This window comes from Bombus pyrosoma, linkage group LG10 (genome assembly GCF_014825855.1).
Source record: "Bombus pyrosoma isolate SC7728 linkage group LG10, ASM1482585v1, whole genome shotgun sequence".
Lineage (NCBI taxonomy): Eukaryota > Metazoa > Arthropoda > Insecta > Hymenoptera > Apidae > Bombus > Bombus pyrosoma.
In genome coordinates this window covers 10,785,278-10,798,021 of record NC_057779.1, presented here as the reverse complement: position 1 = coordinate 10,798,021, position 12,744 = coordinate 10,785,278, and the positions used below count along the sequence as shown (strand labels likewise).

Here is a 12,744-nt window from a genome sequence, read left to right as displayed (position 1 = left end):
TTTCCATTATAACAAAATCAAATTGAACAATTTCTTAATTTCTATCGTAAATTGGCGTCTTTAACGATTTAATACGATATCCCTTTTTATCATTTTAATAGTTTCTACAAGCTAAGACTAAATTCCCATTTCTTTCATAATAGATTTCGACTATCAATTTAGTTTGGACAAAAAGAGAAAAAAAGAGCCTAACGGCAATCGATGACGTTATTGTGAAATAAGTTAAGGTATTAAATAATCAGACAGATAAAACTCATATTAAGCATTATATTACTCGTGCTAATTACAAAATAAAATGTTCTTCTTTCTTGAATGACACCTACATTACTGTCTGCGATATTTAAATTTCTTATTTAATGCTTACTTAAAAGTCAGGTTCCTCTTTAATTCCTCTCAAGTTAAACGTGCAAATTTACTCGTTACAGTTGTAACATAAAATGGCTTTTTTCTTCAGTACCGCCTGCATCGCTGTACGTGATACAAATATTAATTATGTAGCGAATAATATGAACTAATTGGCTGTAATCGCGGTTAGGTACTTTTTCGTAAGATCTATCAAAGGATCTATTAGGCTATTTGCAAGGGGTTTATTGATTACTTGAAGAACGGTTCGATTGTTGTAAATTAATGTTTTAAATTGTTGTTAATTATTCATTGGATTGTTATCAATTAATGGTCTAGAAGTTGTTAATTAATTGTTTGATCGTTGTAAATTAATGGTACAACTGTTATTAAGTAATGGCTTAAATGTTGTTAATTAACTGTTTGATTGTTATAAATTAATGACTTAAATGTTATAAATTAATAGTTTGAATGTTAGAAATTAGTGGCTTCGATGTTGTAAATTAATAGCTCGAGGGTTACAAATTAATGGTTTAAATGTATAAACTGATAGCTTAAATGTTAGAATTTAGTGGCTTAGATGTTGTAAATTAATAGCTCGAGGGTTAACAATTAATGGTTTAAATGTATAAACTGATAGCTTAAATGTTAGAAATTAGTGGCTTCGATGTTGTAAATTAATAGCTTGAGGGTTAAAAATTAATGGTTTAAATGTATAAACTGATAGCTTAAATGTTAGAATTTAGTGGCTTAGATGTTGTAAATTAATAGCTCGAGGGTTAACAATTAATGGTTTAAATGTATAAACTGATAGCTTAAATGTTAGAAATTAGTGGCTTGGATGTTGTAAATTAATAGCTTGAGGGTTAAAAATTAATGGTTTAAATGTATAAACTGATAGCTTAAATGTTAGAAATTAGTGGCTTGGATGTTGTAAATTAATAGCTTGGGGGTTAAAAATTAATGGTTTAAATGTATAAACTGATAGCTTAAATGTTAGAAATTAGTGGCTTGGATGTTGTAAATTAATAGCTTGAGGGTTAAAAAATTAATGGTTTAAATGTATAAACTGATAGCTTAAATGTTAGAAATTAGTGGCTTGGATGTTGTAAATTAATAGCTTGAGGGTTAAAAATTAATGGTTTAAATGTATAAACTGATAGCTTAAATGTTAGAAATTAGTGGCTTGGATGTTATAAATTAATAGTTTAGATGCAATGAAGTATTGGTCTAAATGTTATAAATTAATAGTTTAGATACAATAAAGTAATGGTCTAAATGTTATAAATTAATAAGTTAAACGTTATAAATTAATAGCTTAAATGTTGAAGTTAATAGCTTAAATATTAAAAGTTAATGGCTTAAATGTATAAAATAACAATTTAAATGTTGTAAATTGAGAGCTTAAATGTATAAAGTAATAGTTTAAATGTTGTAAATTAATGTTATAAATTACTAGTTTTAATGTTATTATTTTATATTTTTTTTCACTTACCTTATACTTAAGATCCTTTTCGATGTTCACTCTCCGAGAGTTCAGGCACGAAAAAGCTCGCGCGCGATTTTCATGTTCCTTATATAACTTGACAAGGTGACGGGATGTTAATCAAACGGTAACGATTTGTTGACAAAGCAGAAGGCGGTTTTTCCATTATAACAAAATCAAATTGAACAATTTCTTAATTTCTGTCGTAAATTGGCGTCTTTAACGATATAATATCCATTTTTATCATTTTAATATTTTCTACAAGCTAAGACTAAATTCACGCTTCTTTGATACTAGATTTCGACTATCAATTTAGTTTGGACAAAAAGGGGGAAAAAGCCTAACGGCAGCATAGTATTTATAAAAAAAAAAAAGAAAAAAGAAAAGAAAAATAAAAAGGTAGAAAGAATCGCGAACACGTACCGCGGTAGCCACAGCCACGACATTTTCTAAAATAATTGTTTATAACTAATTAATATTAAAGGGAAATTCCGGTCGAAATCGGTGTGTGAATCTTGCCAGAGGTTCTACGTGTAGAGGACTTGTATAGAGGATGTTTGATCGTGAGATTTATTAAATATTATTGCTTGTTTGTTGAACCGTCGAATATATTTAAAATAATAAATTAGTATACAGGCTATATTCGCTGAGACGCTCGTACAGTGTATAAGTCGTAAAATCGGATCGCTAATGACTCGTTAGTCGCGCAAAAGGTTGACTATAATAACTGTGTTTTTTACGTGTCGCTTACTTAACATACACTTCTGCTTAATCCATTTCTTCCACAATCACGGCTCTTCTTTTTCTTTCATCTTTCCGTAAAAAAAAAAACAGTTTGGATACATCCTATTATCCTATACCCTCTTTATTTCCATTCACCAGCCATTTTCCACTTACAATAATTACATTTGTTTCTTCTTCGGCTTCCCCGACTTTTTCCTTTCTCAAATGACATTAAGCTTTTCAATAATTTCCTTTCTCTCTATTCCCTCCTGTTCAACCTTCTTCTAACAGATACAATTTCTCTTCCCTGTCTGTGCCCGTAATGCGTCATAATTCTCATCCACCCTTACAGTCCGCCCTAATTACCTCCATATTTCCTATAATTCTATATAATTACCAACTTTAATAATACCATTCTATATCATTATCATTAATATGTTTCATTCCTTTAAGTGGAATTCATTTAACGTTAATCACTTTCCATATAGTATCCGTATGATTACAAGATTCCAACCGTGTTTTTCCTTACTAATATATTTCCAGATTATAATTACTACCTTCCGTAATGATATTCCATCCCATTGCCCGATTCCATTGTACATTGTTCACAATTGCACCTTTCTTAACGCAACCATATTCTTAACCTTTCAAAACTATTCCATCTGCCATCTATAATTTCTCAAACCTAATTTCACAATTTATGGTCAATGGACAAATAAACAACGCACACATATATCTCCTAAATCTATCTTTATTTGTTCTTTAGTCTCCTAGAGTACAAACAAATCCATCCTTTTCCCATTTCGCAAACAAACCTCAATTTCTTCTCTCTTTTCGTTCCTTTCTTACTTGTTTCAAATTTCACGCGTCTAACCTACAACAATGTTTTTACATATTTAACATATTCACGCGCCGCTTCTTCTTCCCGTTCTTCTTTATTTCACCCTTCTGCTGCTGCTCGTTTTTATTCGTCACAGTTCATTTCTCCTGTGTTGCATCACATCCATCCTCGCCGGCAATTTATACTAAGGGAAACAAATCGGTATAGCCTATAACCCTATATATGACAACTAGAATTACCCTTAGCGTTATATTTATCTGAATTTTCGATCAATATACCTTTATGTTGGGAACTTTCGGATACAAAAATATCTTACACAGCTTCGGCCACGTGACGTCCGTCTGCAACTATGGAACATGCGCTCGTCAGATGGCCGAGTCACCGCGGACAAGATGTCCGGTCATGAACTACGTAGAGTTCAGATCAACCACTCCGATCCAATAAATTATTCTAGCACTTTCGAATAAATTTAACCCGTATAAAAGACCGAATCAACCTTATTGCCTTTGTTACGTTATCGCATCGACGTTATTAGTCTTATTTCTTTGTCTTCCATATAGTTTTAGTATCGTCTTACTTAGTCTAACTCCACTCGTTATCCGTTTTTTCCCTTCTAGTTATATCCTGTTTCTTCATTTTCTGCTCCCTTTGGTACAAAGTAGCGAATATAAAATTATAAAATTATTAAGTATAAACTATGTCACATATCTTGTGCATTCGTCGTTACACTCTCCGTTAAAACACTAGCCTAATAAAACTACACTGATAACCATTTGCGTGTAGATTAGCAGCAGAACGTAACAGACTCTGCGTAGCATAATCAGACGGCAGAAAGGCAGCGGAAATCCAGCAGATCCTGCGCAACTTCTACAGTTTAAAGCGCGCATATACTTTTATTTATTTAAATAAGGCTGTTAAATTACTCTTATTACTATTATTGTAGTAGGCAAATGAATAATTTTCGTAATACATTTTTTATTATTAATAAATACATATTTATTGTTTTATAGCATACATTTATGTATTAACATAAATTAACGTTAAGCACCCAGTGCAATCCTCGATTTCCGATTTCATGGATACAGTATGTCCGTTTTAAATGTCCACGCATGAACATATCTCCAAGTATCAGAAATGCGAAAAGAACGTTTCGTATAAAAGTTGCGTAACACTTGACGGGGGAAAATTAGTAAGATATTTCCATTTCTTTCTACATTCTTATCTAAAGAGATTTCAATGCCAATGTATAGCTTCTTCTAATGGTATTGTATACTTTTTTGTACACCGCTAGATACATTTTTTTTTATGCTCTACGAAGAATGTATGCAGGTATTGGGGCCGAAAAACGATTGATTTAAAAAATATTGCAACTTTAATCTTTCAAAGCTTGAAGGTATGAAAGACAAAGAAAGACAACGCAGTGTCTTACATTTCCGCAGCAGTAAGGCGACCAAGGTACTAACGCGTGCGCTGCGCGTCACATGAACGCACAACATATATAGACAGAATACACTGTAGTAGGTATCGATAGATCGATTTTTTTGCGAAAATCTCGAAGACTAAGACTGAGCTATGATTGCACGTGTATACAGGGAAAAGTTGTTCAAAATGTTCTATATTCGAAATATCCAACGTATCCAAAAGTCATTGAAATCTAAGAGTAAGTAACTTTTCTACAAATTCAATATACAAATATCGATTATTCAATCGTCTACTATATTTATAATTAATTTGTTATTATTTTATAGTCAAGGGTCGTCGGTCGCCGGATTGAAGATACTTATCCCGAAACACAAATCCAATACACTGATGATATTCGTTTCTAATTGAATTATAACAGATGTTTCTTACAATCTTGTATACGTAGTTGTGATCAGATTTTGGTAATCATTCATATTAAGGAACACCAACGCCGATGACGTTGATTCTCACGTATGTCGTTAAGTACATGATTCTGAGTAAATTTTTGCTGATAACTTCATCGGTGGTCTAATTATTGCCTTCGAGATATTTGTAAGAAAAGAAAACTGTTCCTCTTGGTACATTGAATCTTGCCTATACGCTTGTATGCTTATTTACTGTTTCTAGATTCAAGTTTCTCTTCAAGATTCTTCTCTATTCCTGTAGAGACTGCCGATGGATGTTAGACGTATCGAACGTGGAAAAGGATAATGCGAGTGAAAAAGAAAAGGGGACTAAGAGTCGAAACGTTTGGCTTCCATATGAAACAGTAAGGAAGGCACGCTACAAGCTGAGATCTTTAACTGAAATATCAAACTTTTTTATTTTTCATTTGTGATGAATAGAACCTTTATCAACATGTTTTTTACACGTTTCTGGTTGCTATAATTCGCTTACTTCATAAATAATAATTAAATACATAGTCAATCAGTAAGTAAATATAAAATTCAAGTTATACCGTGTTTGGTTTCATTTTAATTAAAAAGTTCTTACAAATACGACAAAAATGACAAAGTTTAATTGAAAAAAAAAGCCAAAGGTAAGAAAATTTCACTCCTCTGTCATTAGTACTGACATACATACATACATACATGCATACATCATCTGAGCGATATCTGACACTGGATCGTGTTACACTACTCGACCCTGGCGGCTGGCCCTAGAACTTACCGGCGCGTTATGTAGATTTCACATGATTGCCTACCTGTAATTTGATCCCCACCCTCCCGTCCCTATGATGGGGATGACATCCGTGCGATTACCAAGAGTAGTAGATTCTTTTCCTGCAATTGTTATAGAAGTTTTCCTTTCCAGTATTCACTTTCATCCAGGTTCGTGCATGTCTCACGGTCAAAGTATCAGTGACATGCTACATATATGTATGTACGTTAAGCGAAAAGTGAAAAGAAAAAGTTCCAAAGGAGAAATAAGAAATAACTAAATAACTAAAGCGAAAAGATGGAAAAAGAGTAATATCTTCGACAAAGTCAGATTTTAAGTTGGATCCGAGGGTTCAACGAAGACAGAGAGAGCGTTCCGTTGGTCAACGCATTACTAATTTTTGTTTTTATTGCGTTTATTGACAAAAGTTACTAAATATTACAAAGAATCCAATGTTGATTCTTACTTTGGACCATTCGCAGATTATAATTTTTATCGTTTTTGAATAGCGATCATGATGTTTGTTCTTTCCTTTTTTTTTTTCTTTTTTTTTAATTACGATCAAGTTATTAGATATCATACGCCTTGTCAGTACGTATGTCAGAATATCACGTCGTTGAAATGAATAGTTGAAATAATAAAATAGTGAATAAAACGGATACTAAATAAAATAAACCACAACAAGAAGAGAGTACAACTAATCGAAACTGAGTAATGTACATATGCGCATTAGTACATACATGTACAGACTGTATATAACTAATAAATTATTTAGGAAGTGTACTTTTTATGCTTCTATCACAGGCTCAGATGAAGAAGTTGTAAGAAGCGTAGCCTTTACTGTTTTTTTTTTTTTTTCACGATTGCGATCAACTGCAATTTTTTCAAAATCTTTCTCTACGCTTTATGTAGTAAACTAATCCTCCTAATTTGTTTTAAATAAATTCGAATCGTTTGGCCTGATTTTAAAAAAAGTTATTCTGTTTTAAAGAGTGTATCAACACTTTTGTTCGTGACTGCATATGACTGCAAAAACTTGAACGCTATTAATTCATAACGCCACTTAATTCTGAATATGAATGTTTCCTGTTCTTTCCAAAACATTATAGTATCGATCGCAAACTGCGTGAAGGATAAAAACTGACTGATTTGTATTTTTTCCAAATATGAAATATGCATTGCATTTCTCACTATTAATGTATCACAATAGCTAATTTTAATAGAAGATTATAATTTTCATTTATATTATACGCGAAGTATGAAATTTATTTCGTACATTGTAAATAATTAAGGTTTCATTAATTTTTATATTATATATATATATATATATAGCGCACACTGAATACGTACATATTTTTTACATTTTTTGTATGTATAATTTAAACAGCGAAAATGAAAAAAGATCGTACGACCTGGTCACATCATATAGCTTTTCTTTATAAAAGCCACGTGTTACTGCGAAAGCATGATTATCAAATCTATTTGCCAGAGAAGCTGATTGGTTAACTCAAGGTCACGAAATCTGATCGTCCATGCTTCAAAGGAACAGGCAGCAGTACCGCTTCTGTTCTCTCGGTGTATAGTTGCAAAGTTCTGAGGAAAGCGCGGCAACCAGACTACGTTCTTTTTTTATTGTTGAATTTGCTATTATTGCATTCTTCTTAACTTGTTTCAAAGGTTAATTAGGAGAATGACTGTGGAAATCGATAAAGAAGAATTAAAGAAACGTTTGACACCGCTACAGTGGCACGTCACGCAGGAAAAGGGTACAGAGAGGTACGTATATCGGGAATTTAATTCGCTTGCTATGAAATTGAAAATTGAATCGTGTCGTTCTTTGTATCGGTCTATGTTATTTCTCGATTTCATTAGAAGATTAGTTGTAGCTGTAGTAAAGTTTCGTGTAAAATATAAATGTACGTCGCTATATCGTTACATACGAGTCTATGTATGTAAACAATATTTTACAAAATTCAGAATTTTTTGATACGAGCCTGAATAACGATGCTTTTAAATCGTGCAACATATAACCTATTAATAATGTACTTTTTATACATCTTGTAATTTCCCAAGGATTAATGTTATAATCGACGAGTTCGATATTTTGTTATGTATAATTATCAACTAACAATGTCGCATTATCCGAGCCTTTAGTCACTTAGGTTTAAGTAAATTGCAACAGTCGCATGATACAATTTTCCAAAAATATTGTCGTACGATCGAAACTGGTTTACTTTTAGGTGATGTGAGACTAAAATAACTTTTTCAAGAGCATGTATTGGCTTGACTTTGCGTCATGACCGAGTGGTTTAAAAATAAAGTATAGGTCCTCACAATTAACTTCCTAGTGTACATGCATCTTCATGCTTCTAATCGTTCTTTGTTTCTCCATGCAGGCCTTTTTCTGGTTGCTACAATAAATTCTATGAGAAAGGCACGTACACCTGCATAATCTGTGATCAAGAATTGTTTTCTTCTGACACAAAGTACGATAGTGGTTGTGGTTGGCCTGCATTCAATGAAGTATTAGAACAGGGACGAGTCAAGTTAACCAAAGATACTTCACATGGTAAGTGGATATATGAATTTTGATTTACTGACAACACTTTTAGAATTATGCTCGGATTCTTAATACAATAACATAGCATTCATCATGCGTATCATTTTACATTAATTACATATATCTATTTAAATGGTACATAGATAAACTCCTTATTATCAAATTTGACTTGTATGACAGATTGAGATATAACACAATATCATATTATATCACAGACATTAGAGTTTTATCTGTTTACCATTCTTGTACATTCTTCATTTTTTCTTACATTTACTCTATCACAAAACCTTTCCCTAAACTTTTAGTTCTGCTACTGTCTCCTAGTCTCCTAAGTCTTCTGTAATTTGTTTATCATTTCATTTGGTCAGATCTTCGCGATATTTTACATGTAGTACAGACATACATACACAAAGTATTATAATATCGGTTAGTAAAATATAATGGCACGGTATATTAGATGCTTTATGCGTGATAAGTTTATCAACATAATTCAATTTTTGTCACAGATGTATACATGTTTTTAATTTATAAGAACAAAATGACTTGTACACATTTATAATATAACTATTTGTATAATTTATTCATATTAAAATTATAATACTTGGGAGGCAATATTCCTTGTATCCTTTACCTCGCATGTTAATGCTTAGAGTGTGATTTGTGTTAGACTTACATCGCCTATTGTATAAACTAAGGTCATAATTATCCATTAAAAATAATCCTTTCTATATCTTATTTCTGTATATATGAAAAAGAAAGAATTAATCTTTTTTTCTTTTGGTATTTAATCATATAATAGTTCTTTACATATAGCTTTGCTTTATGTAACATTAAGATTTTAATAAAATTATTATAATTATTAAATACGTTGCTTATATGAAGATTAAATAATAAAATTACAAGTTTAAGTTTGCATTAGAAGAGAGTATGCGTTTTATAATTTTTTTTATACTGATTACTAAATAATTCATGCGTTTGTTGGTACTAGTTACGTTCAATCTTACTTATATTTAAAAATACATTGGCAAATAATGATGTATAACACGTAATATTAACCAGATTGTGGCTAGAATATTTGATTAGTTATTTGAATGTTACTCTATATGCCACTTACAGATAACAATATTATAGTGATTTATTCATAAAAGTAGGTTTGACAGTATGTTTAAATCATGTTAATTAAATGAAAATGTTTCTTTCAAATAGTACCATAAAGATATTTGACTAAAGAGGCAAATATTGCTCTGAAATATTTTAATATATTTTTTAATTTTGTCATACAATATCAAGACAGTTAGATATCAAAGGGAAATTTGGACAGAGCTTCGATGGATGAGTAAAGCAAGGAACAAGATTACGGGTATTGATTAGAATGTGTAGCTATTTCTTATTTTACGCATTATTTTAAGGATATAATTAATAATCACAGATATATCTTTATTTTTACTTGAAACTTCTAATTTCTTGTGAATACTTATTTAGGTAATTGATTTTAATTTTCGTTACTATCGGTCTATAGCTTTTATTAATATTAGTTTACTGTTTTTGGTGCTGCTATAACTGGAAAATATTTAGAGTGAACAAACAAAGGTGTTGGTCCGCGTTTAATCACACTCTATTATTCTATTTCCTTTGTCTTCCTATTGCTCCGCTACCACCACTTCACTTTCACCATTGACACACGAAAACTGCGTCGACAATTGACGTACAGTTGGTGGAAATCTACTACTGCTGATCGCAAACCCAGATATGGTGCGGACCGAGGTGACCTGTTCAAAGTGTGGTGCACATTTGGGACATGTATTTAATGACGGGCCAAAACCTACAAGGAAGCGATTTTGCATCAACTCGGCATCCATAAACTTTCATTCGGCAGGAGAAGAGAAAAAGATGACATCGTAAAACTAAGGAGGGCATAAGTTTTTAATAAAATCTTTGAAAATGTTTAAAATATCTAACTTATCTTATCGACAAAAAGAATTTATATTTCTTAATAAAATATGACTCTATTTGATATTTTGTAATTTGCTGTTACTATTTTGTTACTCTTTGGAACTGTAAAGTTCCTTTAATGACAAAAGCAATCATGTTATTAAAAAACAATAAATATTTTTATGTTAAATCTTGGCTTACATATTCCATAGTTGCTACGAATATATGTCTTGTCTATGCGTCGTGAACTCTGAGATTAATAACATTTATTGGAAAGCATAGATTATAATACACAGATGTACATCCATAGCGACAAAGCTGTTAATGGGATACTAGCGAATAATAGTGAATATCTGCATTATTATAACCTTAGAATAAATTCGATTCTGTACATACACTCTAAATGACTGTAAAATAATACATTTAGTGTGTATAAAATATAAAAAATTAATGTAAAACACTTATCAACTAACTTATAAAAGCATTCTATTATTTTTTCATGTTACGCATTTCATGAACAGAACGTGTAAATAATAAGTACTATTTATTTGTCTGAATATATATACTAATAATATAAAAAGTTTGTTATACCTTGTAATTATTTGTGGTGCACAGTCTTTTATATCCAAAAGGAAAATCCAACTACGTTTGAGTTTCATAAATTTACTCTACTCTTACTGTATCTATAGAAGAAATACTTGATCGTTCAATATTATAAAATAGAAGGAAGGATGATTTCATTCAAAGAACTAGGACGTTTTGTTATAAAATGTTTCCTTATATTTTAACGTTTCAAAACAAACTAAAAGATGTTACAGTACAATATATACGCAAATTCTAGGCATAATTTTTACAATAATTCATTATCCATTTGCTGCTTTCTTTCATTTTTAAATTCGACACTGTTAAGTATTAGTTTTCCTGAGAAACCAGAATTTTACCAAATATTTTCATTAGATAATAAAAGCCAATTTTATACAAATAGTAGAGGTACAGTTGAAGTGGGAAATTTTATTAAAAATTTGAAGCCAAAACGTTTACTGTGACATGTATAAATGAACTAGCGGCTTCAGTATCAGTAGGCCTAATTTATTTTATAATTGAGATCTCGAAGCATTTTCAAAAACATCATAAAAAAGGTATTGAAAACATGCATATACATACTTAACTTGATTTGTGTATAGGAACCTATTTCATAGTTCTAAACTGACAATAATACATTCCTTACGAGGATACATAAATGCACTTGTAACGGTAATCAAGATGAAGATGCAAAAACATTTACACTTGTCCACATTTTTATCATATGTTTTATACGTAATTTTGTATTGTTTATCAATATTAAAATAATGACGATTGCTTGCTAATTTCATAAATAATGTTTACTTTTATTACAGTAAGGCATATTAATACAACTTTTGTACTTTTGTTTATTCTCTATACATAAGCAACAGGATTCATTCAAAATATTCATATTTCTAATTATTATTTGCATGTGTTTTTATACAAATTTTTCAAAATATGGACAAGTAAAATTTTGCATCTAACTTGCCTCGATTTACGAATAAAAACGAATCTTATAGATAGCTACTACTTGTAGCTGAAATATGCTTAATAACTGTCGCAGTAATATAATAGACATAAAATGGACGTTACTTCTTTTTTCTAAAGATATTTGTGAAAATGCAGGACCTCGTTCAGTATTTCTGATCGAGCTGTTAACGTCAATTTTGACCCTGAATCTCATTTTCTTTTCTCCTTTTTTTCCCTTTTGTTTTTTTTTTTTTTTTTTTTTTTTTTTTTTTTTTTTTTTTTTTTTTTTTTTTTACAGAAATGTATATTTATTAATACTAGACGTGCACAATTATTTCGTTTTCTATACCTCCTATAATTGCTTACAATTCCTAGATAATTTGAAGTTGATGCTGAAACAAAATAATGCAAGAGCTCGTTCTTACAGAATACTGAAACAAATTCCATGCGATTATATATTATAATCCCTGATTCTTTACAGGTAAGTAGATTTACCCTTCAGCATACAACTCCAAATTTAGGCGTAAGCGCACAATACAAACTGAGCTGCTTCGTCTGTCAAGTATAATTAGACATTATCGATTATTATAAAAAACTAATCAGGCTTTTTAATATTACGAAAGTAATAAACTCAGTAAATAATGAATATATTATTACATATACGATTGTTCATTACCAAATAACGTATGCATTTTCCTTTTTTTT

The 12,744-nt window shown here is 30.7% G+C and overlaps 1 protein-coding gene across 2 annotated transcripts; it reads left to right on the top strand.

The window, feature by feature from the left end:
- The first annotated feature begins 7,557 nt into the window (after positions 1 to 7,557).
- Positions 7,558 to 12,300, top strand: LOC122571298 (methionine-R-sulfoxide reductase B1). 2 transcript variants are annotated; one of them, XM_043734865.1, is made up of 3 exons: positions 7,558 to 7,790; positions 8,411 to 8,583; positions 10,322 to 12,300. In XM_043734865.1, exons 1-3 carry the CDS (start codon positions 7,705 to 7,707, stop codon positions 10,474 to 10,476), a joined length of 414 nt encoding a protein of 137 aa, XP_043590800.1. In that variant the 5' UTR covers positions 7,558 to 7,704; the 3' UTR covers positions 10,477 to 12,300. The 2 variants fall into 2 exon arrangements, with proteins under 2 accessions (XP_043590800.1, XP_043590799.1); XM_043734864.1 differs by having other exon boundaries at positions 10,286 to 12,300.
- Positions 12,301 to 12,744: the final 444 nt, after the last annotated feature.

What these genes read in the sequence shown, in the direction of transcription:
- LOC122571298 (XM_043734864.1), top strand. Translation starts at nt 7,705, where the DNA reads ATGACTGTGGAAATCGATAAAGAAGAATTAAAGAAACGTTTGACACCG. An exon ending in CAGGAAAAGGGTACAGAGAG is followed by an intron (nt 7,791 to 8,410) that starts GTACGTATATCG and finishes TTCTCCATGCAG; the next exon opens with GCCTTTTTCTGGTTGCTACA. An exon ending in AACCAAAGATACTTCACATG is followed by an intron (nt 8,584 to 10,285) that starts GTAAGTGGATAT and finishes ATTGACGTACAG; the next exon opens with TTGGTGGAAATCTACTACTG.